General features: G+C 36.4%; 6 protein-coding genes across 7 annotated transcripts in view; 1 reads left to right on the top strand and 5 right to left on the bottom strand.

The window, feature by feature from the left end:
- LOC120426454 (death-associated protein kinase related) overlaps nt 1-4,328 on the bottom strand; it is a 163,937-nt gene extending 159,609 nt beyond the window's left edge. The window contains exon 1 of one of the 2 annotated variants that reach the window (XM_052706084.1): nt 2,979-4,328. In XM_052706084.1, the coding sequence (XP_052562044.1) occupies nt 2,979-3,109 (131 nt within the window). In that variant the 5' untranslated portion in view covers nt 3,110-4,328. The remainder of the gene's footprint in view (nt 1-2,978) is intronic. The other variant, XM_052706082.1, reaches the window with a different exon arrangement.
- A 2,488-nt stretch (nt 4,329-6,816) lies between these two features.
- On the bottom strand, nt 6,817-8,051 carry LOC120417781 (PHD finger protein 7-like). The gene is made up of 2 exons (XM_039579937.2): nt 7,831-8,051; nt 6,817-7,768 (listed from the first exon to the last, which is right to left on the bottom strand). Exons 1-2 carry the CDS (start codon nt 7,948-7,950, stop codon nt 6,902-6,904), a joined length of 987 nt encoding a protein of 328 aa, XP_039435871.1. The 5' UTR covers nt 7,951-8,051; the 3' UTR covers nt 6,817-6,901.
- A 2,403-nt stretch (nt 8,052-10,454) lies between these two features.
- Nucleotides 10,455-11,642, top strand: LOC120417791 (uncharacterized). The gene is made up of 3 exons (XM_052706111.1): nt 10,455-10,702; nt 10,762-11,190; nt 11,253-11,642. Exons 2-3 carry the CDS (start codon nt 11,157-11,159, stop codon nt 11,624-11,626), a joined length of 408 nt encoding a protein of 135 aa, XP_052562071.1. The 5' UTR covers nt 10,455-10,702; nt 10,762-11,156; the 3' UTR covers nt 11,627-11,642.
- Nucleotides 11,643-14,916: 3,274 nt separating this feature from the next.
- Nucleotides 14,917-16,629, bottom strand: LOC120417782 (nuclear envelope integral membrane protein-like). Its single transcript, XM_039579938.2, has 2 exons — nt 16,435-16,629; nt 14,917-16,371 (listed from the first exon to the last, which is right to left on the bottom strand). The coding sequence occupies exons 1-2, from the start codon at nt 16,520-16,522 to the stop codon at nt 15,032-15,034; spliced, it is 1,428 nt and encodes a 475-aa protein (XP_039435872.1). The 5' UTR covers nt 16,523-16,629; the 3' UTR covers nt 14,917-15,031.
- A 310-nt stretch (nt 16,630-16,939) lies between these two features.
- LOC120417789 (uncharacterized) lies at nt 16,940-18,281 on the bottom strand. The gene is made up of 2 exons (XM_039579958.2): nt 17,402-18,281; nt 16,940-17,332 (listed from the first exon to the last, which is right to left on the bottom strand). The coding sequence occupies exons 1-2, from the start codon at nt 17,668-17,670 to the stop codon at nt 17,032-17,034; spliced, it is 570 nt and encodes a 189-aa protein (XP_039435892.1). The 5' UTR covers nt 17,671-18,281; the 3' UTR covers nt 16,940-17,031.
- A 3,601-nt stretch (nt 18,282-21,882) lies between these two features.
- LOC120417764 (uncharacterized) lies at nt 21,883-22,900 on the bottom strand. The gene is made up of 3 exons (XM_039579924.1): nt 22,630-22,900; nt 22,389-22,561; nt 21,883-22,321 (listed from the first exon to the last, which is right to left on the bottom strand). The coding sequence occupies exons 1-3, from the start codon at nt 22,663-22,665 to the stop codon at nt 22,189-22,191; spliced, it is 342 nt and encodes a 113-aa protein (XP_039435858.1). The 5' UTR covers nt 22,666-22,900; the 3' UTR covers nt 21,883-22,188.
- Between the last annotated feature and the right edge of the window lie 2,660 nt (nt 22,901-25,560).

Raw genomic sequence — 25,560 nt, 5'->3', positions numbered from 1 at the left:
AACAAAAAAATTAGCATTAAAAAGATTAAATTAATGGTAAAAAAGTATAAAATCACTTTACAAGTGGTCTACGGGCCATTTTACATGATTGGATCCGCGGGCCACAAAAAATCACCTCGCGGGCCACGTTTGGCCCGCGGGCCATACTTTGGTCACCCCTGGTCTAGGAGGTCAAATTAAGAAATTCGTTTTTCGTGTGATTTTATAGCCTTTCCTCAGTAAGGTGAGGAAGGCAAAAACTAGTATAATGCATCGATGTGGTTGATGCCTTCCTCACTCTTTATTTATCAACAATTTTTTTTATTTAGATCCGGAATAAACTAGTACATAAAAATCACTTAAGTGGCCGTAACTTGAGACAGGGTTGCCAGATTTTCAATGTTTTAAACTCATTGGAATGGTTTTTCGATTACCTAACAAACGATGAGTCGGATGATTGATCCGGACACAGTTTTCATGTATATATGTGAGATCTGGATATATGCGAAAACAATTTTCATACATAACGTTAATTTGTCGATTTTGAGATAAACCCGACAAAAGTCTTGTTTTAACATCTACTTCAAGCTTATTTAATAAAAAAATCATGTTTGTTCTAGAATTTCCAAAATAAAAATGACTTGTGTGCTGTCCCATATGCAAAATAAAGGCACGTCAGTTCTTGGTAAGAAATGGCTCACAAATCGATCAAATAAATGTGTATTTTTTAAATAACTCACAGACTATGTCTCAAAGAGCCTATTGAACTTAATAAAAGCCTTAAGTTGATTATATTTAATTAATATTTATAGATTTTGAAACGTTATACTCGATACGTATTCTGCCTTTTTTTCTCATGCAAGGGACAATCACGGTAAAAAAAGAAACTACATACCATTGTAAGTATTATTTTTAAAAAAGACAGTTCTGTTCCTTATTGAATGAAAACCCATGGTCAAGGTTCTGGATTAGGTTCCACTTCCAACGCAGATTGCGGTCAATTTCAAGGGTCTATAAGCTGAGACGTGTACTCAAATATCTCCTCTCTCTGCAGCAAAAGAAATTGACTGTCTCGTCGCCGGTTAAAGTTTCATACTCAGGAATAATACTAAAACTTTTCCTCAAACAAGATTAGCCTGAAACAAACACACTTTTAGAAATTTCTAATCTAATCTAACACAACTTTTAGAAATTTTATGAAAAATGCTTCACAACTGGTCGGCTTTACAACTTTGTAGAACATTGTTACACTCTAAAAAATAATAAAAAAAATAAGTTGCAAAAAACACGAATTTTTACAACGAAAAATTTTGTTCTAAATGAAAAAAATACTCTTCTGGTTAATGTAGATTCCAAAAGTACATTAAATTTCCCTTAAAATTTCATGTTCCAAAAATTTTTACAGTTAAGTAACGAAAAATGCCAGAGTTTTGAAAACTTTTTTTTTTGGGCTTTTTTTTAAATGAAAAATACGTTTTTTTTTTAATTTATTTTGAGTACGCCATCGGGCGTCCAATTTAACATAAAAGTCTTTTTGACACCAAATTTCTAGTTCAGCACCGTTTCAGGCTGCAAATTATTGAAAAACACGTCTTTTTTCGCATGTTCAAAAATTGAAGGAGTCACGCAAATCGAAGAGGGGTCGCTTTTCAAACTTAGAAATTATAACGTTCAACATTAACTGGAAATTAAAATTAATAATCTGCAGTGCGCAATGAAGTGAGTTTTTAGAGAATTACCCAAAAGGTTGTTACCGTAAGTTAACCTCAGTGAGGAAGGCAAAACACATTTGTTAGTGGCTATAACTTGAAACCCTATTACTATCCGATGCTAGTGCTGAAAAGACGAACTTTTAAGCACTTAAATGGATGCTGAAATGTACTTTTCGGTACTATTATTTTTGGGGATGAAAAGTAGGCCGTTTCGTCCTCGAGATTGAGAGGCAAAGCTTTTTTCCACAGTTTTTGAAAACTTTTTTTTCGAAAAATTGTCAAAACATTCAAATGAGTTTTGAACAAGTTTTGTCATAGCTCAAAAGATAATTTTTTTTGGGAGTATAATGTAATTAATTCAATAAATGTATGCCATTTCTTTAAAAATCTAGGATTTTTGTCAATACTTTTGACCGCAAAGAAAAAAATCCCGGGTATCAACTACGATTCTCGGATAATTATAAAAAAAAACTTTTTAAGCCACCATCTCTAGTCCTCGTTTGCACGGTAAATTCGATTTTTTTTTGTTCTAAATTATTTATGTTGTGTCGAATCGGGGTTTCCCCAAAGTTTGTATGTTGAATTAGGGAGGTTCGTCACTTTTGCAAACACATTGGATTTGCATTCGGCTTTTGAATAATTACGAAGCATTTTTTTAAGGACGTTTTAAGAAATCACCCGAAGCATTAAATTGTAATTTATGATGAATTTATGACAATCAGAAAAAAAAATATGCAAAGAAACAGGTTGTTCCTTTTAATTCCGCTAGATATTTTTGATATCTTGACGAATACGTATTTCGTATACTACTTGCAGACTTCGAGAACTGAACACTGATGAAGTCTGCAAGTGGTAGAAGTCGAGCAAGTGGTAGTATATTCAAAATATATAGCGGAATTAATCTTTGGTATCATAGCCAATTTTATAATTTTGATGTAGTTTGATTTGATGAAAAACAAAATTTTGCCAAAGAACTTCGACTTAAGGCTCTAATACGGGTCAGCAATCCAAAATTTACGGGAGCGAATGACCCATAGGGTTAAAGTTTCCCTAATAAAACCAACAACAACAACAATCAAAAATTTCGCGAATCTAAGTACAACCCCTGAAGTTGAACCTCGGGACGTGCTATTCAAGTATCCAAAGTTCTTCGCCGTGATGGTTATCCTTGTAGCAACCTGCACCTTTCTTAAATATTAAATTCATCCATCCAATTTGCCCACAAACCAGCTATAAATTGGGTTTACGTTAGATGTTAAATGACGCAAAACATCCGCACACACTCACTTTGCAAACCAGCTCTCTTCGATGTCGTAGATCTCGGCCAGGTCCTGCTGAACCCGCAACTGTTGAACTGTATTTGCGTCCACACTGAGCCAGCCGTTGCCGACGTGCTGGAAACCTTCGGGCAGCAACATGACGACCACTTCCTTCTTTTTTTCTCTCTCTCTCTCTCTCGTCAACTGTAACACTTCTTTCGATATCTTAAAACTTTTCAAACTGTAACGAACACTTTTTTTTCTCTCTAGAAGCACTTGACAAATCACACAAAATCTTCTGGGAAGGGGGGTAAGGCCACACCACCTATCTCTCACTCACTGGTCCCACACGACCTTTCCGCGCTGGAGACAACACTCGCAGTCGCAGCAGAGTTATGTTAATTTCCAAGGCAAGCCCCAATGTAAACACAACGGCAGCACCACAACGCAGCGCAGCTTCTTGGCGGGGAAAACATCTAAAATCTCTAAGGCTCCCGGAGTAAATTCTGCACAGGGTCCAGGAACGGTCGCCCTGTGTCCAGGTCTCTTTTGGGTTCCCCTTGGCGGATTTTTATTTTCTGCTCTGCCCACTGCAATTTACAACAACTTGACTGTGGCCACGGACCGTCACACACACTCACACAAAGGCGCGACCCGTCGTTTCGTCGATTCTGCGGTGGTGTTTGTGCAAACTGTTGCTGCTGCTGCTGCTGCAAGCAAAATCACACCTTTATCTAACGTTTTGCGCGGAGCCTTTTTGTCCCCTTGAAGAGTCTTATCTTGTTTCGCGAATGCCTGTTTCGCAAATCGATAAATTCCTCTGCACTTTCGGGCGATAACAAAGTTTTGCTGGACGTGCCGGATCCCGCGGCCGATTCACTCGCAGTAGGCCGATGCAGCGGACCGGATGTTGTGTATTATTTTGCCTCAAATCTGCTGTTGTGGGCCAAACTGCAGTAGGCTGTGTGCGCGCGCACAAACACTAGCACACGAGACTCCAAAAGTCCGAGGCAATCCTCTCTCTTCTCTGTTGTCCTCGTGTGTGGTTCTTCTCCACCTTTCCTTCCTCCGGTGGCAGCTCTCCGTTCCGTGATCCTGACCAGGGAGAGGCAAATCCTTGTTTCAGCTGCAGGACTAACCGAAAAAATCTCGGTTTCTTGGAAAAGTTCACACGCCCGCCTTCAAGTGGTCACGCAACAAACATAAAATCACTCTTCTCACTGTTGTGCCAACGCAATCGCGGAAAAATTACACTTTACAATATTTTTGTTTTTTTTTTTTATAATTTCTTCCCGGATTTGTACGTTGCAAGAACAGGGGAGAAAACTTGCGTTCAGCTCTTTCGCTGGTGCTGCGTGCTCGCCCAACCGATGCTCGATTCTGACTGAAGCAAGAGAGCAGCACAACGATTGAAAAGCAAAACGGCCGCGAGAGTGGAGAGTGACGTTTGAAATTTGACAGCAGGGAAGGGATGCCGTCACATTGAGTTCTGTATCGCCGAGACTCGAAGATCTGTACATTGCGACATGGGATGGACAAAATGCTGCAAACTGACAGGGTTGTTACGGGAAAGTCGAAAAAAAAATCCGCGCCAAATCCGCGCCGACCGAAACCTTAATCCACGCGAAATCCGCGCCATATAAAAAAAAATTGCGACCAACAATCAAGAAATGTTATTTCCAAAGAAAAAAACTAAAACAGAAAATATTTGATAGAAAAATTAAACTCGTTTTATGTTTGAAGGAATGAAATCAAAAAATCCTTTTAAAAAATACCTCAAGAAACGTCAAGAAAAGTGTCACAAAAAAAAGTTTTTTTGCAAATCAATAACTTTGACCAATATAAACAAAATAGAAAATTATAAACCAATATAAAACAAAATTAAAAAATCTAATAAATGAAATTTTACTTCAAAAATATAAGCCCAAATTCTAAAATTTCATATAATTAAATTTAAGATTTAAGAATTCTAAAAATTCAAAATCTATGAATTTTAATACAAATTGTATTTCAAATTCCTGACTGAAATTTCATTCCGAAACAAATTGCATTTAAAATATTTGAAATGTTTTCTTCTTAAAAATTAAGAATTTAAGAATTTAAGAATTTAAGAATTTAGGAATTTAAGAATTTAAGAATTTAAGAATTTAAGAATTTAAGAATTTAAGAATTTAAGAATTTAAGAATTTAAGAATTTAAGAATTTAAGAATTTAAGAATTTAAGAATTTAAGAATTTAAGAATTTAAGAATTTAAGAATTTAAGAATTTAAGAATTTAAGAATTTAAGAATTTAAGAATTTAAGAATTTAAGAATTTAAGAATTTAAGAATTTAAGAATTTAAGAATTTAAGAATTTAAGAATTTAAGAATTTAAGAATTTAAGAATTTAAGAATTTAAGAATTTAAGAATTTAAGAATTTAAGAATTTAAGAATTTAAGAATTTAAGAATTTAAGAATTTAAGAATTTAAGAATTTAAGAATTTAAGAATTTAAGAATTTAAGAATTTAAGAATTTAAGAATTTAAGAATTTAAGAATTTAAGAATTTAAGAATTTAAGAATTTAAGAATTTAAGAATTTAAGAATTTAAGAATTTAAGAATTTAAGAATTTAAGAATTTAAGAATTTAAGAATTTAAGAATTTAAGAATTTAAGAATTTAAGAATTTAAGAATTTAAGAATTTAAGAATTTAAGAATTTAAGAATTTAAGAATTTAAGAATTTAAGAATTTAAGAATTTAAGAATTTAAGAATTTAGGAATTTAAGAAAATTTTATTTGAGATTTTTGAGATTTCCGTTTTTTTGTTTGCAAAATTGTTTTAAATTTAATATTTTTTAGTTTTCAAATTTTATTTTTATTTTTTTTTATTTTGAATTTTTCTTTAAATTTTGAATTTTCGATTTTTTAGTTTTTTGGAGTTTTGAATTTCAGATTTTTAAAATTCTGAATTTAGAAATTTCGGATTTTTTAAATTACGATTTTAGAAATTCGAAATTTTTTTAATCTGAATTTTAAAAATTTTGATTAAAAAAACTATTAAAATATAAAAAAAGTTTCGAATTTTTGAAATTTGAATTTTGAATGATGGAGCATTAATTTTTGAATGTTCTGATCTTTTTTTTCACCAAGAATGTTTAAATTTAGAAAAAATATTTCTATTTTTTTCCATCTAAAATTCAAAGGCAAATTGAATATATCCACTATAAAATTAAAAATAAATAAGGTTAAAAAACCATTACTCAAAACTCAAAAGAAAATACATATTCAGAGCCGGATATATTAAGAAATGAGTTAAGTGTAGTAATAAATTTATTTAAGAAATTCTCAACCATACATAGAGTAATCTCTACATATACTTCATCTTAATTTTTCGACGGTTCGTATTAAGAAAATACAAACAAAAATTTTCAGAAAAAAATCTATTAATAAGAAATTGAAATTGCACTCAATGGAAAAAAAAACACATTCTCGTAATTCTTGATAATATTTTTCTTATTAACTTGAAAGTAATTCTATCTATTTATCTATTTATTTATCAAAATTGCCATCCGCGTGAAATCCGCGCCTGAACAAAATTAGTAAGCAAATCCGCGCCAAATCCGCGCTATCCGCGCGAAACGCGCCATCCGCGCGATCCGCGCCGTCCGTAACAACCCTGCTGTTATCACCCTCTGAGAAATGTAACGACCCGATCATACTTTCTTAGTCGAAAAATCTAAACTCAATTTTTGGACCCTACACAAATCAAATTTAGCCAAATATTGCAATAAAAATGCTTATTTTTACAAGACATTTTTTCCCCAATTCCAGAAGCTCGACAAAGATTAGAAAATGCACTCCTGTAAACATAGTTTATCCGATAAACATGAAACTTTTATTTCTCGTCATTTTCTATCCACCACCGTAAATTGATTTAAAAACCCGTAGAATAAACCACCAATTTCCTCATCACTCCTCTCGGCGCCGCTTTTGCGTTACCGGCGGTTCCGCCACCCGCTGCTGGTCCGCGTTGAGCTCTTCCACTTCAAGGCGCACTATCGAGGCTTTTTGCGCGAGTAACTCCCATTCCGCCTCCAGATCCTCCGGCGGTTCCACCAGTCCCCTCTCGACCAAACGGACCGTACGATCGATCAGATCTGCCAGCGCAAATTCTTCGACCACCTGCTTCATCACGGTGGCAATCAGGGCCAGCCGTTCGACCTCCTCTTCGACCTCGCTGGACAGCTCAACGGTTGGAATCGACTCCTCCAACAACTGACATTCTGACGAGTGATTGAGCCCGCTCGGTTCCGGCTCGCAGGCGGTGAACTCCATCCCTGGCACGTATACTCCCCGCCGCTGGATCGCCTGAATGAACGTGGCTGAGTTGTCACCACAGGTTGGGCACTTGAACTGACTGCCCGCCGCTGAGGCACGCTTTGCCACGCATCGCCTGTGGAACCATATATCTCTACAGCAGGGTGGTCTGATAGATTCAAGCCGACTAAATAGAGCCATCTCTTTGCGGCAGATACCGCACGAATCTTCATCGCCGTGCCGTGCAATCTCCACAATCTGGTGCTTCACGTGGCGATGGCACCAGCTCGGGAATGGGTCCACAAAATGATACAAACACGCGGCCCATCTGCCGCAAGCCATGTGAAACGTGCGGCCACATTCTGCTTGCTGGCAAGAAATGTTGGCGTATGCTTTTCCACACAGATAACAAATCTGTGCCTTCAACTGCTTCTCCGCTGACAGGATATCGTTCAGCATGAATCCCAACAGTCCTTCCTCTCCCGGCGTCCCGGCCCTCTTCAGATTCGGCGTAAGAAGCTGCAACGAATTGCATCCAAATCAACCCAAATCCAACTCCAAATACCACAAAAACAACTTACCAGGCAGTACAAGTGGACAATGAATCGCCCTCTCCCGACAATGTTCCCGTACAGGCTCTCGTCCTTCTCCGGACTTTTACACAGAAAACAAATAGTTCCGGTTTTAGCCTTGCTTGCCATTTCCTTCGTTTTCAAATCGCTTCACTTTCGCAACGAAAAAAAAAACACTTCAAACAGGCGGAAAAGGCGCGTTCTAATGCGGATGTTCGTTAATTACGTGACGCAAAGGCGGAGCACCATCCACGAATGACGTAGTTCGTAGTTGATGGCGTTCGAATAGTGAACGTCCGAAATGTCAAAATCGTGCAGTAGCACCAACACGAGCACCAACATTAGAAACATAATGTGGCGGCGAGGGGAATGTCACTCCGCGATAACACACTAAAACGCACAAAAACGAGCTCGAAAAGCATCAACACTACTCATCGTGCCGAATTTTCACATAACGCCACCTTAAAGCAAGTTATCGCAAGCTAACGCGCGTTAAAGCGAGTTAAAGCGGTCAGCGTCTGCTCGACTTTTGAACCAAAGAAATCGATCTTGCAACCATGCCGTCTTGAATCGAGCAGTTTTTGATCGTGTTTGGCAACTCGTTTTTTTGTTTTGATTTTTTTCCTGCAGTTTTCACGGAGAAAATAAACACAGCAACCTGTGAGTTTTTTTTATCGCTAACGATCGGAAATGTGGGAAATGTTTACTTTTGTGTGAATGTCGGTTTCAGCCCACTCGGTTTCAAAAACGCTGCTGGTTTGTGCCGCTCCGCTGGGAGTCCCCTGGAGCAGATGGAATCGTTCCGTTTGCTGGCACCGACGATGAACGAGTTAAGTTTATACCCGCGGAGTGGAACTTGCAGAACCGGAACCGGAAAGACATACCGAGATTTTTGGACCATGAGGCAAGAATTTGCATCGAGGCCAACCGGACCGAGCGGACTAAAATCAAAAAGATGATGCCCAAGAAGCAGCACTAGAACCGCGTGAATTAAGATAAGCTGATCGAGGAGAAGTACGTGCTGCACATCAAGAACTCGGTCGATTATCACCGACGTACGACGTCGGGGTCAATCTCGTGTGGCGGTCATGCCATGGCACATTTTTTTCGCAATGTTGGTACCACTGCGTGATTTTGACATTTCGGGCGTCCGCCATTTTCGCTAAAAAGTCTGGATGTAAGGCTTTCGTCATTGATACTTTTTTTTTAAATTTTTAAACATTTTAGATTATTTTTTTATTTTTTTATATAATTTTTTTCAAAAAATTCAGCATTTAAAAAAAAATTGGAATTTTTTTAAATTCATGAATTTGTAAAAGTTTTGAAAACGGGCTTCGAATCCATATTGTCGTCGGTCGTAATTTGTCGATGAAAGACCAAGAAATTACGATCGAACGATCTTAATCTACTATCCAGGTTTTTAAGCGAACACTGGTAAACAGCATTACACTTTTTTCAGTTCACTTTTACACACTTGTATAGGATTTTTCAGTTCAAGTATGATTACACACTTTCGTGTAATCATACTTGAACTGAAAAATCCCATACAAGTGTGTAAAAGTGAACTGAACAGTGTGTAATGTTGATTTTCAGTGAAGATGGCGTTCTAATGGTGAACGTCCGAAATGTCAAAATCACGCAGTGGTACCAATATTACGAAAGAAGTGTGCTATGGCATAGAGCTATCTAAGCCCGATCTCACGCACACTAGCTTACCATTTGTTTTTGCTGGCGACCACAAATTTTAACCTAAAATCCATCGTGTACGTACACGCAATACATGCGCACGTAGATAGCTCTATGACAGCCACATTTGTTTTCTAATGTTGGTGCTACTGTGCGATTTTGATATTTTGGATGTTCACCATTAGAACGCCATCTTCGCTTAAAAACCTGGATAGTATCGACAAACTATATACGACATATTACGATCGAGAAATTACGATGGAAATATTACGATCGAATGCAATTATCACCACAAATATCACAAATTTTAGCTTAATTTTAGGATCCAATTTACTGCCGCTCAAATCCAGTCCGTCCCATATGTAATTTCGTCAATATTGAGTTAACGATGCACTTTGGTTCATAATCATGTTAACTTAAAAAAAAACAATAAAATTTAGTACTTTATTCTAGAAACCTGTAGCAAATTCCACTTTTTCGTGAATTCCTAACACGTACACACAAAAAAATATTACGGTAATGACAAAAGTAACTTACTTTTGAATTAAAAAGTTGTTAAAATTTGCTACATTAAAAGTTTTTTTCTTGTTTTGAAAATGAAAACTTTTACTGCTGCAGTTTTTGAAAATCTCATTGCTCACTGATTTAAAAGTTTTTACTTTTAATTCGACTGTAAAATTTCTTTCATTTTGACCTTCTCGTCACGCAGAAAAATATTTTGTAGAATCAGCCTGTACGAGGTTTGATTCAACAAATTTTTTGTTGAATATAATCAACGCCGATTTTGCGTTGAAACAAACCTTGATTTTCTTAATTCTACAAAAATCTTTTGTTGTTTTGAAAAAGTTGCTTTGACGTTTAGTGTTGATTCAACAAAAATCTTGATTTTCAAATCAACAAAACGTTTTGTTGATTCAAATATGCTTTATTTTTCTGCGTGGTGTAACCGTGTACGCCTAAGTCGCAAATGTAAACAAACACTTTGGTGGGTCCGGTGGTGCTGGTGAGTCTAGGACGCAAAGCAAAGCCGACCGCGGCAGCAGCCAGGACTCGGACGCGGAAACCTTCGTGAGCCAAACAGCAGCAGCGGAACGCCTTCGAAGGATGGTGGTGCGGGTACGGGACGAGGTCAAATGCTCAAAAAGGGCAAGGTGAGCTTCCTGCAGGAACAGCAGCTGTTCCACTACCGGAATGGGTAAGAAGGAAGCTTGGGTGTTTTGTGGGGTTTGTGATTGATTTCGTTTGTTTTTGTAGGATGGGAGGTAGGAATGTGGATTCGCACCGGTTGTATTCGGTGGTGGTGGCCCGGGGTTGGTGGTTGAAGGTCGATTCCCGCGAGGACTGGGGCTAGATTATCAAAGAGATGTCTCTGCCGAAGCGTTGCATGAACAACGAGTTTGTGTTGAAGAACCATACTTGCCGACGATTCCAACTTTCCTGGTACGCTTGGCCATTTTATCGGGTTTTTGTCGAAATTGATTGAATTTCTTAAGCTGACACGAAAAGTGTGCAGTCTCTTCAATGGAAGTTGACGGAAAAAGCATTAACGTCTGGTTTTTGGACAAGTACGGGATAGTTAATTTTTACGATGGTCCTCCGACGAAGAGAAGGACGACGCAAAGCTACATAATCGGAGGTGGTCAGCGCAGATGTTGCACTCGGTGCAGGCGGTTTACAGCGCCGGTGAGTATTGAGAGAATGTGTGCAGTGGCTAGCCAACTTCACTTACTTTCCATCTCTTTTAGCAACTTCCCGCCCACAAATATTCACGTCGCGACGGCGCAGCTTCAGCCGAATGAATCTGGACAGTGAGCCAAAAAAAATCTGTGTCATTCTCGAAGTAAGATGTAGTGCTCAAAATCGAACTCCGTTCCGAGGGCCTCGTCAACTCCATGTTCCGGATGCCCTTACAGGATCGGGAACTCCCCGTTCAGGCACTTTACTTTCCAGCCGGAAAACGTCGACCACCCTTCCCGAATCAATGGCCAACTCCTCCAAGACTGTCCTGATTGAGGCCGGAAACGTGACCATCGTGTTACATTGCTGTCGCGCGTCGAAGCCTCCATCCGGAACCGTCCAGCCTGGGGTATTCGGAAGTGACCGGTGGCGTACCGTATGAAGCAGAAGCTAGTGGAGAAGCGTAAAATACAAATAAAAAGTGTTTTTCTAACATACTGTTTAGCACATTTTTCTGAAATTATCCATGTAGTGATAAAAGTTGTGTATTCTTGCCATAAAAGGTTTCTTTTTCAATTAAAAGTAAAATACTTTTACCAATACAACGATTTTGTTCCATAAATGCATGGTAGTATCAAAAACTTTCCAACTTTTAAATTGAAAAGTTTGAACTTTCTACGAATATTCACCAACGCGAACTTTGAATCCAACGAACGATCTTTTTAAATTTAGAGTAATTTTTCTTTGTGTGTAGCCTTATGGGCGGGACAAATTTGCCTTGCGTTTTCTCGGCTTGCTTTTTTTTACATATGGGACGGACTTTAAGAATTTATAAAAAAAAATATATTCAAAAATCAAAAGTTCAAAAAAAATCAAAGATGCAAATTTTTAAAATTTAGAGACGGTCCTAATAACTAAATTCTTATCAAAAGGAATCTATGTTAGATTTTTGGGTACTAAAGCCCTATGTCAATTTTTATGTACAACGTTAAAAAACACGATTAAAAACCATTTCTGACCACTTTTTTTCATTTTAATGCAAAAATTATTTTTTTACAAGACAACATTTTTTCGATGGATTAACTATGGTTCCCTTGGAACGAGCTGTCAAGTAGGAGCTTTTCTGTCAAGAAGGACCGCGAGGTTAATTTTTCAAAATTGATTTAAAAATCCATTTTAAACTCTTTGTGGTCGTACAAGCTTTATCGCTGTAAACAATAATATCAGCAATCTAAGCTTTATTTTAGGACCCAATTAGACTTTTCTTAACGAATAAGTCGAACTAACAAAAACAAAACTATTGTAATGCTTTTTTTTAAGATAACTGCCGTTTTCTGTTCATCGTTATATAAATTCACTTAGTTGGTTAAACTTTCAAGACATTTGGTATGACAACAAAAAAAAAATCGTTGGTTAAAGTTATCAACTAACAGCCCGGGAGCATGTTGACAGCTCCCATATAAACTGAGCGTACCCCGTTTTGTGGGCCCAGTGGGCCTAAGATGGCGGCCTTCGATATTATCTAGCCAAACTTTTGAAAATGGCGAATAGTTTAAATAAAAATAGTTTTTGCCTTGTTTTGGTTTAAAACGACAAAAAAAGCATTCTGGAATCTTTTTCTTTAAAAACTTGTTTAGAGATACGCCGCGTTCAAATATTAGTCTAGAACAGTAGAAGTGAGTGTGCCGCAAAAGCCGTCACGAAAAAAAAGTTTCCTATGCAAATTTTGAGTAGCGTATTTGATGGGCGGACTCCGACGAGGCCCACTTGCCATCTGTCGGTGAATACGCGCAACTCACGATAACTGTCATCTTAGGGTCCGGTTGTCAACTAAGGGAGCGTTCTTTTATTACGTAACGCGAAAAATCGGACTTTTAGACCCCCTCCCCCCCCCTCGTAACAAAATTTCCATACAAATTTTAAAAATTTTGTATGGAGCGTAACACGGCCTCCGACCCCCCCTCCCCCCCTACTGCGTTACGTAATAAAAGAACGCTCCCTAACTATTATTTTATTCAGTTTTACGTTTTGCGTCTACATAGGGGAAAGTGGGGCAAGTGTAACAAGCTAAGGAAATGCTCGTTATAACCCATTAAAAAGTTAAAAAATCTGTCGGATTTTATTATAATCATCTTATTCTAGGTCTTGACTAAGACTTTGTTTAAACAAGTTTTTAAAAAATCCTGTTTTTTAATGTGAAAAATTGATTTTAAAATTTTTGATTTTCCGTACGTTCTACTCAACTAGTGGGGCAAGACGAGCAACCCGTTGGGGCAAGAGGAACAATGCATGAAAAAATTTGGTAATTTGCTAACAATTGGGTACTAAAGCCCTATGCCAATTTTTATGTACAACGGTAAAAAACACGATTAAAAACCATTTCTGATCACTTTTTTTCATTTTAATGCAAAATTTTTTTTGACAAGACAACATTTTTTCGATGGATCAACCATGGTCCCCTTGGAACGACCTGTCAAGTAGGAGCTTTTCTGTCAAGAAGGACCGCGAGGTTAATTTTTCAAAATTGATTTAAAAATCCATTTTAAGCTCTTTATGGTCGAACAAAGGGTCATTGTACTCAGAAAAATAAGCTTTATCGCTGTGAACAATAATATCAGCAATCTAAGCTTCATTTTAGGACCCAATTGAACTGTTATCACTTAGATACATCAGATTAGAATGTATTTGAATGGTTTCTTCCATTTTTAGATTAAATAATAATATTTTACTAAAAATTTTATCGTTTTTACGAAAAAAAATACTACTTCGATGATAAATAGTAAATTTTCATAATATCACTATACTTTGTATGAACAATTTTTTTTAACGATTGTTTATCAGTTTTTAAGTACTTTCATGTATTTATTTCCCAATAAAATATGTTGTTGCAGCAATTCGTAATTTTTTCCATACTAAAAATCCATATGGTACACTTGCCCCACCTGAGCAAGATTTTTTAAAAGCTCTCAACAAAAATAACCAAAAGTTAAATCATACTTTGTAATAGGTGCATGGCATTGGTAGGGACACTACTGATCTAGGAAAAATAGCACTTTGATAAAATGAGCCTTAAAACGAGCCCTAAGCCTTATTTTGTACTTTCCCAATATTATAAGAAAACGAAGGTTTTGAAAAAAACTTCATTAAATCTTATGCCCCGTGGCGTTTACGTCATTTTGGCGGTTATGTGGTAGTAGAATCAGCTAATTGGGTCCTAAAATTAAGCTTAGATTGCTGATATTATTGTTCACAACGATAAAGCTCATTTGTCTGAGTAAAACGACCTTTTGTACGGCCACAAAGAGTTTAAAATGGATTTTTAAATCAATTTTGAAAAATTAACCTCGCGGTCCTTCTTGACAGAAAAGTTCCTACTTGACAGTTCTTTCCAAGGGGACCATAGTTGATCCATAGAAATAAGGTTGTCTTGTCAACTTTTTTTTTTGCTTTAAAATAACAAAAAGTGATCAGAAATGGTTTTAAAGGGTGTTTTTTACCGTTGTACATAAAAATTTACATAGGGCTTTAGGACCCAATTGCATTGCTAGCAACAATTCCTCATACTGGAAATAATCAAAATTGTACAAATTACGGCCGTAGGAGCGATTGTTCCTCTTGCCCCATATGGTCGTCTTGCCCCACCTTCCCCTACACTAAATTTATTGTTCAGAAAGTTTAAAAGAGAGTATTGAATGTGTCTATAATGAAGCAGACAGCAACAAAAGAAGATGATTCATGTGGTTTACTCATTTATTAAGTATTCTACCTCCAACGCATGACGGAAACCAGAAATTTTATTTACAATACATTTTGAAGAATAAATTAGAAAACTTGACGCCAAATCCCATCAGTCCTCGTCGTCGCTCAGCTCAATCTCGTTACGCGGGGGCGCCGTCGGCACCGGTTGTCTACTTCTACTGCGACTGCTTCTGCCGCCAATCGTCGGTCGCGCCGTCGTCGGAGTGCTCGTTGTACCACCAGCTGCTGCTGCCGGTACGCGTCCATTCGTGGCCGATCGCTGGGCCGCAAACTTCCGGTATCTCGCAGTTGGAGTTGCCTCGTCCTGCTCCTCATCGTCGTCGTCGTCACTGATGTCCACGTTAAAGTGGGACGTTTCGTACTCGAGAATTTCGTCGTCAATCAGATGCGAGGAGCCCTCCATGAAGGACGCGAATCGGACGGGATCTTTCAGCTTGAGCACCGTGTTCCACTGCTTGCAGTTGGGACTGCTGCAGAACTCGCGCAGTTCGTCGAGGGCTTTGATGGTTTCGCGGGCACCTTGCTCGTTGAACTCTTCGACGGTTAGGAGGCGTCGCTTGGGCGGGAATCGACGCCGGTAAAGCGAGCTGACTCTGGCGAGGAGGGTTCGCGGGAAGTAGTAGCAGACGAAGAGGGCGATGCAGAATCCGGTGGTGGCCTCCCGGTAGGCGGACGAGAAGAAGATTGCGCCGATCGCGGCTAGTTGGAGGCTCCACTTGATGAGGTCCTTGCTGCGCTGGTTCTTCGGAGGACCCATTCGGTAGCACACAACGAAGCTGATGAATCCGGTCACGAGGACGTACCAAAACACGTACAACTGGTACGTGACAAAGATCAGTCGCAAGTTGTCGAACAGCATCTGGGCAAAGTAGATCCCGAGCGTCCATCCGCCCAGCATTACACCGTACATCATCGGCTTCCGGGGGAAGATCTTGCTGGTCAAATAGACAACCACCAAAAAGCTGGCGAAAACGCCCAGGAAAATTCCACAAATGTAGTAGAACAGCGCGTTGTCCGACAGTTTGGCCGCCGACAGAAACACAAACACCCCCGCCGCAAGCAGAATAATCCGCCAAAAGTCGATCCGGATTAGGTTCAACCGGACCACGTACGCCTCGCCGGAAACCACCCCGATGCAGCTCTGATTGAACGGATCCAGCTTAATGACCTTCTTCCGGCTGTTGGACAGGAAGTTGAACGAAAACAGACTCTGCTCCGTTTCGTGGTGCGCTCGGACTTCCTCCGGGTTGCCGCCCTCGTACTGGCTAAAATCGTCATGGTCGCACTCAAAATTCAAAATAATCGTCTGGAACAACCGCCCCAGCTGCTTGTCCTTCCCTCGGTAGCAGTAGGTCCTCAACCCGGGACGAAAAATCCGGTTCGGGTCAGGCTTGTACGCGATGACGCCATCCGGCTCCAGGTAGTGCACTAAAAATAGAACCACTTTCGTTACTCACCCATAAAAAACTCCAAAAACAAACCAAAACTCACCTCCCACTCCTTGAGTGGCCGCCCGGCAGATGGAACCGGTGCCGAGTACGAGCAACAGCGACGCCAAAAGGCACGGCGGAAGATGCATTTTGCCAGACAACCTTGAAATCCGTTGCAACCGGCGGCGAAATCGTTTGGCATCAAACAACTGAAAACTGACTGACTGATGCAGCGCGAACGTAAACAACCGACTTGTTTGAGGTTATGTCAGAATGGCTTGACGTTTTGCCAGGGAGCGCTACAATTGTTGTAAGACAAAAGGGTTGCCAGATTTGTTTCCTTTTTCAAAATCATGAGCTCAACGTTTAAACGCGTGGTGGTTTGCAAATCAAGCAAAACAATGTAAATAAGCCAGAGCCGAAGTGTAAACAAAGAGTCTGTCCTGCTCGTTCCTAATGTAAACATTCACTGACGGAAGCAGGACAGACTGTTTGTGTACACTTCGGGTTTGGCCTATTTACATTGTTTTGCTGGAAATGACAATTTCAATGAAAAGGTGAACGTATTCAATCAACAGCTCAGATTATGGTTATATTTCGTCGCAAAAGTTAAATACAGAAATTATGATTACAGTCAAAAACCAATGTTTGCAACGATTCACGGTTCTTGTTTAATTTTAACCGTTTTCGACCGCTTCTCCTTTTTAACGCCCAGTTCGGCCCGAAGGGCCCTAATTATAATGCGGATCATACGACACTTCTCGTCATAATCCTCCACATCAATAACTTCATCGTCTGTAACCTCTTCCTTCTCCTCCTCCTTTGGTTTCTCAAGAGCACGTTTCGGAGGGCTAGGCAGGTTGACCACCCGGACGTTTTCCGCTTCCCCACCGACCACACCCCGGCGCGGCGGAGGAATCTTTGGTGCGGGCGGTTCAGCGGCAACGGGCTCCTCCGATCTACGAAGCAGAAGAAACGGGTCAACATCAAAATCCGAAAAGGCACTTCTTTTTACAATTTTTACTCACCCGAGCTTATCGGCGACGCTTTTTCTTGTAACAGGGGCCATTCTGCAAAAAGAGGTCGTGTACAAACTAGGAAACTCGAGCCAAAAGCCGTTACAAACAAAACATCCACACGCGCAGAAGTTGTAAGCTGAACTGTGCTGAACGACGACCCACATAGAAAAATGGGCGGAAAATGGCCAAAAAGCGGGGACGTTTTGCCTGAAAGCGGGCCCGATTTTCAGCACGCTTTTTCCCCTCGTTGTGGCCCATTGCGTGCCAGAATGCAACATTTAGGCGGGCGTTACGAATGTTGGCCGATGTGTTACGCCCGTCTGTGGCACGCTTTTGGGCCCGTTTTGACCACGATAACGGGCCTATAAACGGGGGACCGACGTGCCGGAAACCGGGGGGTTTCTCCTTCCTGTTTACTTCGGATTTCAAGTTAGGGCGATTAAATAAAATAGGGTGACAAATAAACACGACAGATTATTTTTTTATTCATAAAATATTGAATTAACAACAAAACTTAAACTAATTACCTAACTAACTAAAAAAATATATAAGTTGGGCTTTAGGTTAGTATGTTAACAAGACTTTAAATTGATTTTATTGGTAATTTGGTCAAATTTAGTTAATTTTAGTAAGATTTAGTTAAGTTTAGATAAATTTAGCTAAAATTAGTTCAATTCAGTTAACATCAGTTCTTCATAGTTAAATTTAGTTTAATATAGTTAAATGAATTAAAATTTAGTTGAATTTATTATGATTTAATTAAACTTAGTTGAATTTAGTTATATTTCGTTAAAATAAGTAAAATTTAGTTAGATTAAGTAATATTTAATTAAGTTTCGTAAAATTTCGCTTCATTTATTTCAAATTTGTTAAGTGTGGCTAAAATGAGATATATCAAGTTAAAATTAGTTAAATTAAGCTGATTTGACTTAAATTGAGTTATAAATAGTTAAATTTAGATATATTTCGTTAAACTTAGTTAATTTTAGTAAGATTTAGTAAAACTTATTTAAATTTATTCAAATTTAGTTAAATTTAGTTAGATTTAATTAAATTCAGTTGAATTTAGTTACATTTTACTTAATTTATTTCAATTAAGTTAACATTGGCTAAATTAAGTTATATTTAGTCGAAATCAGTTAAATTAAGTTAAATTGACTTAAATTTAGTTAAATTAAGTTAAATTTGTTGATTCTAATTAGATTTAGTTAAATTTACTTAAAAATATACTAAAATTTAGTTAAATTTAGTTGAAATTTGTAAAATTTAGTTGAATTCAGTAAAATTTAGTAAAATTTAGTTAAATTGAGTTATATTTAGTTAATGTTAGTTAAATTTAGTAAAATTCAGTTTAATTTAGTTAGATTTGGTTAAATGTAGAAGAAATAAGTTAAATATACTTAAATTTAGTAAAATTTAGTAAAATTGAGTTAGATTCAATTAAATTAAGTTTCATTTAGTCAAATTAAGTGAAATTTAGTAAGATGAGAAAAAAATTAATCAAGTTTCGTAAAATTTCACTTAATTTATATAAATTTAGTTCAAGTTTTTCATAAATTCAGTAAAATTCAGTAAAATTTTGTAAAATTTAGTTAAATTGTGTTATATTTAGTGAAATTTTGTTATATTTAGTTAAACTTATTTAAATTTAGTGAAATTCAGTTGAATTAAGTTAGATTTAACTAAATTTAGTTGAATTTAGTTACATTTAGTTAAAATAAGTAAAATTTATTAAAAATTACGGTTAATTTATTTTAAATTGGAAAAAAATAGTTAAATTAAGCTTGATTTCGTTAAATTTGCTTAATTTAGTTTAATTCACTTAAATTTTACTAAACTTAATAATAATCAGTTTAAAAAGTTAAATTAATTTGAATTAAGTCGAATTTAGTAAAATAAAGTAAAATTTTGTTGAATTAAGTTAAATCTTCATAAAGCTAGTTTAAGCAAAATTATGTTTAATTTACCAAAAATTTGTTGAATTTAGTTGAATTTAACTGAGTTAAGTTTGGCTAAATTCAGTAAAATTTTGCTAAATTTAGTTGAATTTCACTAAATTTAGCAAAATTAAGTAAAATTTGTTGAATTGATTTCAATTTTTGTTAAAATGAATTAAGTGAAGTATAATTTAGTTAAATATGGCTGAATTTATATAAATTACTTAAATTAGGTTTAATTTAGTTAAACTACGTTTAGTAAATCTATGTTTAATTTTGTTCAATTCAGTTAAGTTTAATAATTTTTAATAATCTTTGTTAAAATTTGGTAAAATTAAGTTAAATTGAGTAAAATTAAGTTAAATTGGTTTGAAATAAGATAAACTAAGTTAAAATTGGTAGAATCAAGTAAAATAAAGTCAAATCTAGTTAAATTATGTTATATTTTTAATGATTTAGTTAAATTTGGCAAAACTTAAATCAATTAAATTAAATTAAGGTAAACTTAGTTAAATTAAGTTATATTTAGTTTAAAAACGTTAAGTTTAGCAAAATTTCGTAAAATTTATTTTAATTTTGCTAAAATTAGTTAAATTCAGTTAAATTTGGTTAAATTAAGTAAAATTTATGTATGTTTAGTAAAATTTCGCTTAATTTAGTAAAGTTTGACTAAAGAAAGAAGTATTTAAGTTAAGTTAAATTGAATTAAATTTACTTAAAATTTGATGAATTCTGATAAAATTAGTAAAATAGAGTTTAATGACTTTCAGTTCAGTCAAATAAATGAATAAATTTACTTAAATTAAGTTAAATTATGTTTAATTTAGCTAAATTTTGGTAAAATTTCGTTGAATTTGACTAATTTTAGCTAAATTTGGCTAAATTAATATAAATTGTGTTCAATTTTGTTGTTTGTTTGTTGAGTTTATTAATTTGACTAGTTAAATTTTGCTAAATTCAGTTAAGCTTGGTTAATTTTTTGTTTAATTCTGTTGAATTCAGCTAAGTTCAATGAATTTTATTAAACTTCGCAAAATTGATTTAAATTAGTTTAAGATAAACTTAGTTAAAATTAGTAGAATCAAGTAGAAAAAAGATAAATTTCGTTAAATTTAGTTATATTTAGCAAAATTGAGTCAAATTTGGTAGAATTTATGTCAATTCAATAAAATTAAGGTAAGTTTTGTTGAATTTAGTAAATATTTGGTTGAATTTAAATAATTTTGCCTAAATTTTTAAATATTAAGTTAAATTTTATTAAATTTATTTAAATTAACTATAATTTAGTTAAATTCAGTTTAATTCAGTTAAATAAAGTTAACTTTAGTTTGTGTTTTAAAATTATTGTATGTTTGTTTATCTTTGAATTTGTGTGTTTTTTATTTTATTTTTTTGGGTATGTATTTTTGCAAACAAACATTTTACATACAGCATTTTGCATTTTGTTTTTTGCATTTTTGTATTCTTGTATTCTTGTATTCTTGTATTCTTGTATTTTTTGTATTCTTGTATTCTTGTGTTCTTGTATTTTTTGTATTTTTTTTGTATTTTTGTATTTTTGTATTTTTATATTTTTGTATTTTTGTATTTTTGTATTTTTGTATTTTTGTATTTTTGTATTTTTGTATTTTTGTTTTTTTTTGTATTTTTGTATTTTTGTATTTTTGTATTTTTGTATTTTTGTATTTTTGTATTTTTGTATTTTTGTATTTTTGTATTTTTGTATTTTTGTATTTTTGTATATTTGTATTTTTGTATTTTTGTATTTTTGTATTTTTGTATTTTTGTATTTTTGTATTTTTGTATTTTGGTATTTTTGTATTTTTTTATTTTTGTATTTTTGTATTTTTGTATTTTTTTGTATTTTTTTGTATTTTTTTGTATTTTAGTATTTTTGTTTTTTTTTGTATTTTTGCATATTTGTATTTTTGTATTCTTTGTATCTCATTATTTATATTTGAGTATTTTAGTATTTGAGTATTTTGTATCTTTTTATTTTTGATATTTTGTTTTGTATTTTATGTTCAGTTTGTTTATGTTCTATATCTTTGAATTTATGTATTTTATTATGTAATTGGGTATTTTTGCCTTTTTTAATAAGTTACTACGGAAACTTTTGTCCTTGAAAGAAATTCCTACTGTAGGAACAAAACTTAGTAAAAATTAAATCGATCAAAAATAAATGTTTTTGGGGAAAATAAATTATTGAGAACTTTGAAAAGTGAAGCGCCTTTGGCAAGTGATTACACTCTTGGAAAAGAAGCAAAAAAAGCACTTTAGCAAATCAACACTGGTCAGTCGAGGTGACGGAAGCCTTGTCGAAGTGATTCAAGCCACGGCGTGACGCCCTCTGTGGTAGCGAGAGATGCAGCGAGTTGGACAGCACGGCCGCGGAACACTGAGTTGGCGGATAACTGGTTCGCTCCTTCGGCCGTTTGGCCTAGCACCGGCCACCGGCTGCGTTGGATGTTGGGGCAGACGTATTGGACAAACTGCTTCCGGTTTGGCTACGGCCGATTCGACGGCGCTGGTCTTGCAGCTTTTTGCGGCCACGTTGGCCGTTTTGGTCCTTGGGGATGCCAGCGGAGCGCCGCTTGGAAGAGGTTGCGGAGGAGGAAGCTTACGAAGACAACTGTCTACCTTAACTCGTAGTAGGTTCTCGGTTGAACGGATGCCTTGAACCTCCCGGTTTCCGTAGCTAGGCGGTGTCGTAGTCTTGAGGTGGATAACCCTCCTGCTATGGGAGGGGATGGTCGACTATCCAACATCACTTTTCGTCGAATGGACCAAGCTCTTCTTCTACCAGGCCACCGGACTCTGGCCGTTCAACTGATCACCTCCACCAAACTTTTTCGCCTTTCACCAGAGCCGTTTGTGCTGCTCATTGGAAAGGTGCAACGGCGATGTGCCTTGGAGAGTAGTTTCGACGGCAGATGATCTCCGCTCCAACCGCGTTCTGGCTCGAGGGCCAACTATTTGGGAATTTCCTTTGCTGAAAAACAATCCTGTGTCAGTTTTTTGTAAATAGCATTCCCATCCCAACAACTCCCGCAACATACCTTCCGATTCTCCGATTCCTGATCCGGTTATCCAGCTGGTGGCAGATCTTCCTTGGTTTGCCAAAGGTGGCCGTTTTGATCGATGCTAGAGACGTGTTATCTAGCAGCGGCGACTGGGAGTCTGCCAAGCCGTCCCTAGTGAATATTCCATCTTCTGGGGCAAACGAGCAAACCTGTTGTCGGGAAAATAAATCAAAATGAATGATTTTGTCTTAAATTCTAAATAAAATTCATTACTCACCATCAATTTTGTAAAAAAAACAACGCACTTTTTCATTTTAAAAAAACAACCTTGCAAACACGTTCCGACAGGTTCCGACTAGCAAGGAAAATGTTTGACGTTTGCGCGTTATGGAAAATTGAGAGAGTGTGAGTGGGCCATGAAGGAAGTATGGAGGTGTGCGTGTGCAACAAAAAAATCGAAAATTTTGAGGATTGTGTCTGAACTAAAGCGTCTTAACTGGCACTGGCGATGCCCGTTTCTCGCCCGCAGCCCCCCTAACGTTAGAGTGGGCATGGTTGGTGCCTTCCTCACAATTATGTACATATTTGTTTCTGTAGTAAGAATGTCAAACCTACAAATTTTATCTAAATTTTACATCTTACAACATATCTACATGGAGTATGGGGTCTAGAATCCCAAAAATCATTGGACGTAATATTAGAACAACACCTACGGGGTTGTTTCATGAAAATTGTTCACTTTCAATAGTTATACCGACGACGTTATACCGTAAAGTTTTTTAAGCCTTAAAGGCTAGTATGCAGATCGGAAGGAAAGGGGTCAAGAAACAGCTTTACGAACAGCAGAACAAAGGAGAGGGAGTGATTTCTTGGGGCTTTTCTTCACCCTCTCTGACTTGCTTGCGCTGCCGCTGCTGCCCATTTGAATTTTTTTCTTGACCGGTTCCTTCCGAAGTGCGTATAAGGCTTTCTAGTCAGACATTTACCAATACATTCACGCAGAAAAATCGATTGGGTTTGAATCAAAAAAAAAATTTGTTGTTTCAACTAAACGATTTTTTGTTGAAAGAACCCTGAAAACCAATTGGAACAACTCAAAATGTAGCATTGAATCAACTCACTGTAATTTGTTATATCTTTTTGGAAAAATCAACAAAATTACTGCGTAGATTCTACCCGAATATACTTTGAATCAACGTTACATTGTTTTTTGATTTGAATAACAATTAATTGTTGTTGACACCTGGCTGCTATCTGTCAAAAGTTAAATTTTTGTCAGTCGGCTGGTGATTAAGTTTTGCGTTTGTCTTAGGAAAATCTTTGTGATATCTTGCGATATTTTCTATTTAAACCAATTTTAAGAAGGTTTAACCTGCATCAGCTGAATGGACTTGTGTATGAAATATCTCTGCCCCACCTGGGAGGTCCTCCGCGTGTTATTACCACGGCGGAGAATCATCGGAAATTTGACGAGTTCACACAACCCTCGCACAGAATGGCAGCCAATGAAACACAAATGAGACAGAAGTTTCTCTCCGATCGACCCAGGGTAAACGCATTGAAACTCAACATAAATTGACCCCACTTATAATCACCTTGTCCACCTTTGCAGATTTCATTGATGCAATCATCGGGAAGATGCAAGAACAGAGCATCCTGGTGCAGACGGCACCAGTTTAATCGGAAGCCCAGGTGCGTTTCAAGAGCAGCGGAACCACACACGGACTGGCGGGCGAAAAAAAATTTATTCACCTCAAAATAAATAAATAAATAAAATGAATAAAAAACTAAAAGTTAGCATTATTATTTCATTTCAACGTTTTGTTGATTTAATGAAATGTTGAGTCTTATATTAAAAAAAAATACCGGCTTATTTTAAAAATAAATTCTCGTTGATTCAACAAAAATTTGATTTGAACGCACTGTCTGTCAAATTTTAATTAACAAAAATGAGAGTACATTCAACGAAAAAGCCGGTTTGATACAACAAAATGCCCCGATGTGAAACAACAAAACTTGAGTGTTGATTCAACGCAAAAATTTTGTTGATTATATTCAACAAAATATTTTGTTGAATCAACCCTCGTACAGGCTGATTCTACAAAACATTTTTCTGCGTGTTCAAAGTATGTTTACATTACAGCTGGACGATTGTTTGCATCAGGTTTCATATCTCTTTCTAGCAAAAGTTTTTTGTCAGACAACTTCTAGCTGGTTTTTTTGACTGACCGCCCGATATGTCAGCCAACCTACTTCGCAGGGCTGTGACAGCTCGAGCTCGATCATTGTTTGCATCTGGACACTGTGACGAGAAGTTCATCATTTTTGAGTTAAATTATATTTTTTCACTGGGCCTAGAAAGCCTTATACCGCTTAAGGCAGTAAAAAAATTTATTTGTTCATTTTTCCTGGGAGTTTCAAATCAACAAAATCCCGGGAGCCAAATCTCCGGATAGATCCGAAAAACTTTTTCATCAAAATATTTGAGATCCGGCCTCTGAAATGTGTACAAATCGACGGTAACATTTCAAAAGGCATCATGTACATTTTGACACTTTCTGGGTTATTGTATATTCTGAAAGTACTTCTAATAAGCTACCTCTCCACCAAAAATGAGCAAAAGTTACTTCAGTAAAGTCTGTTTAATCATGATTTTAAATAAAGTAACATAAACAAAATCTCTGCCATCAGCAGTCCCTGTTTATATAGCCCTGTCAACCTGTCAAACAAAAGGCTACATAAACCTCGTGACGAAAAAAAAGCAACATGAAAAAAGCGCCATGTACATTCGGCGAAGAAAAACGAATCATAACAAAGCGCCCCCCTCAGTGACAGCAGGGTGATATCGACGTTGGTGATTTCAAAAGAAGTTATGTTTGTTTTTCTCAAATAAAATTAAGGAAATAATGTTTTATTGAATTTGGATGATCAAGTATCAATAAAAGCAACGTTTTTCATCGTTTGTTATCATTAGAACATCTTATTTTGCTTTTATATAAAAATGGTAATTGAAAATGGATGCTCAACATTCAAATGCGTTTTTCTCAAAACGCATGGTTTGTACATGATGCTTTTTGAAATGTTGGCATCGAAATGACACTTAGGTGCTCATAACTTTTGATAGGGTTTTTTTTTCTTCATAAAAATATTTTTATTAGGTCCTTTTTGGTACTGGGACCTGGTTAGGACCGAGTAGGCTTTTCTAATT

Source organism: Culex pipiens, chromosome 1, assembly GCF_016801865.2.
Source record: "Culex pipiens pallens isolate TS chromosome 1, TS_CPP_V2, whole genome shotgun sequence".
In the NCBI taxonomy this organism is placed as follows: domain Eukaryota; kingdom Metazoa; phylum Arthropoda; class Insecta; order Diptera; family Culicidae; genus Culex; species Culex pipiens.
The sequence above is the reverse complement of the archived record's forward strand: the minus strand, read 5'-3'. Positions and strand labels throughout refer to the sequence as shown.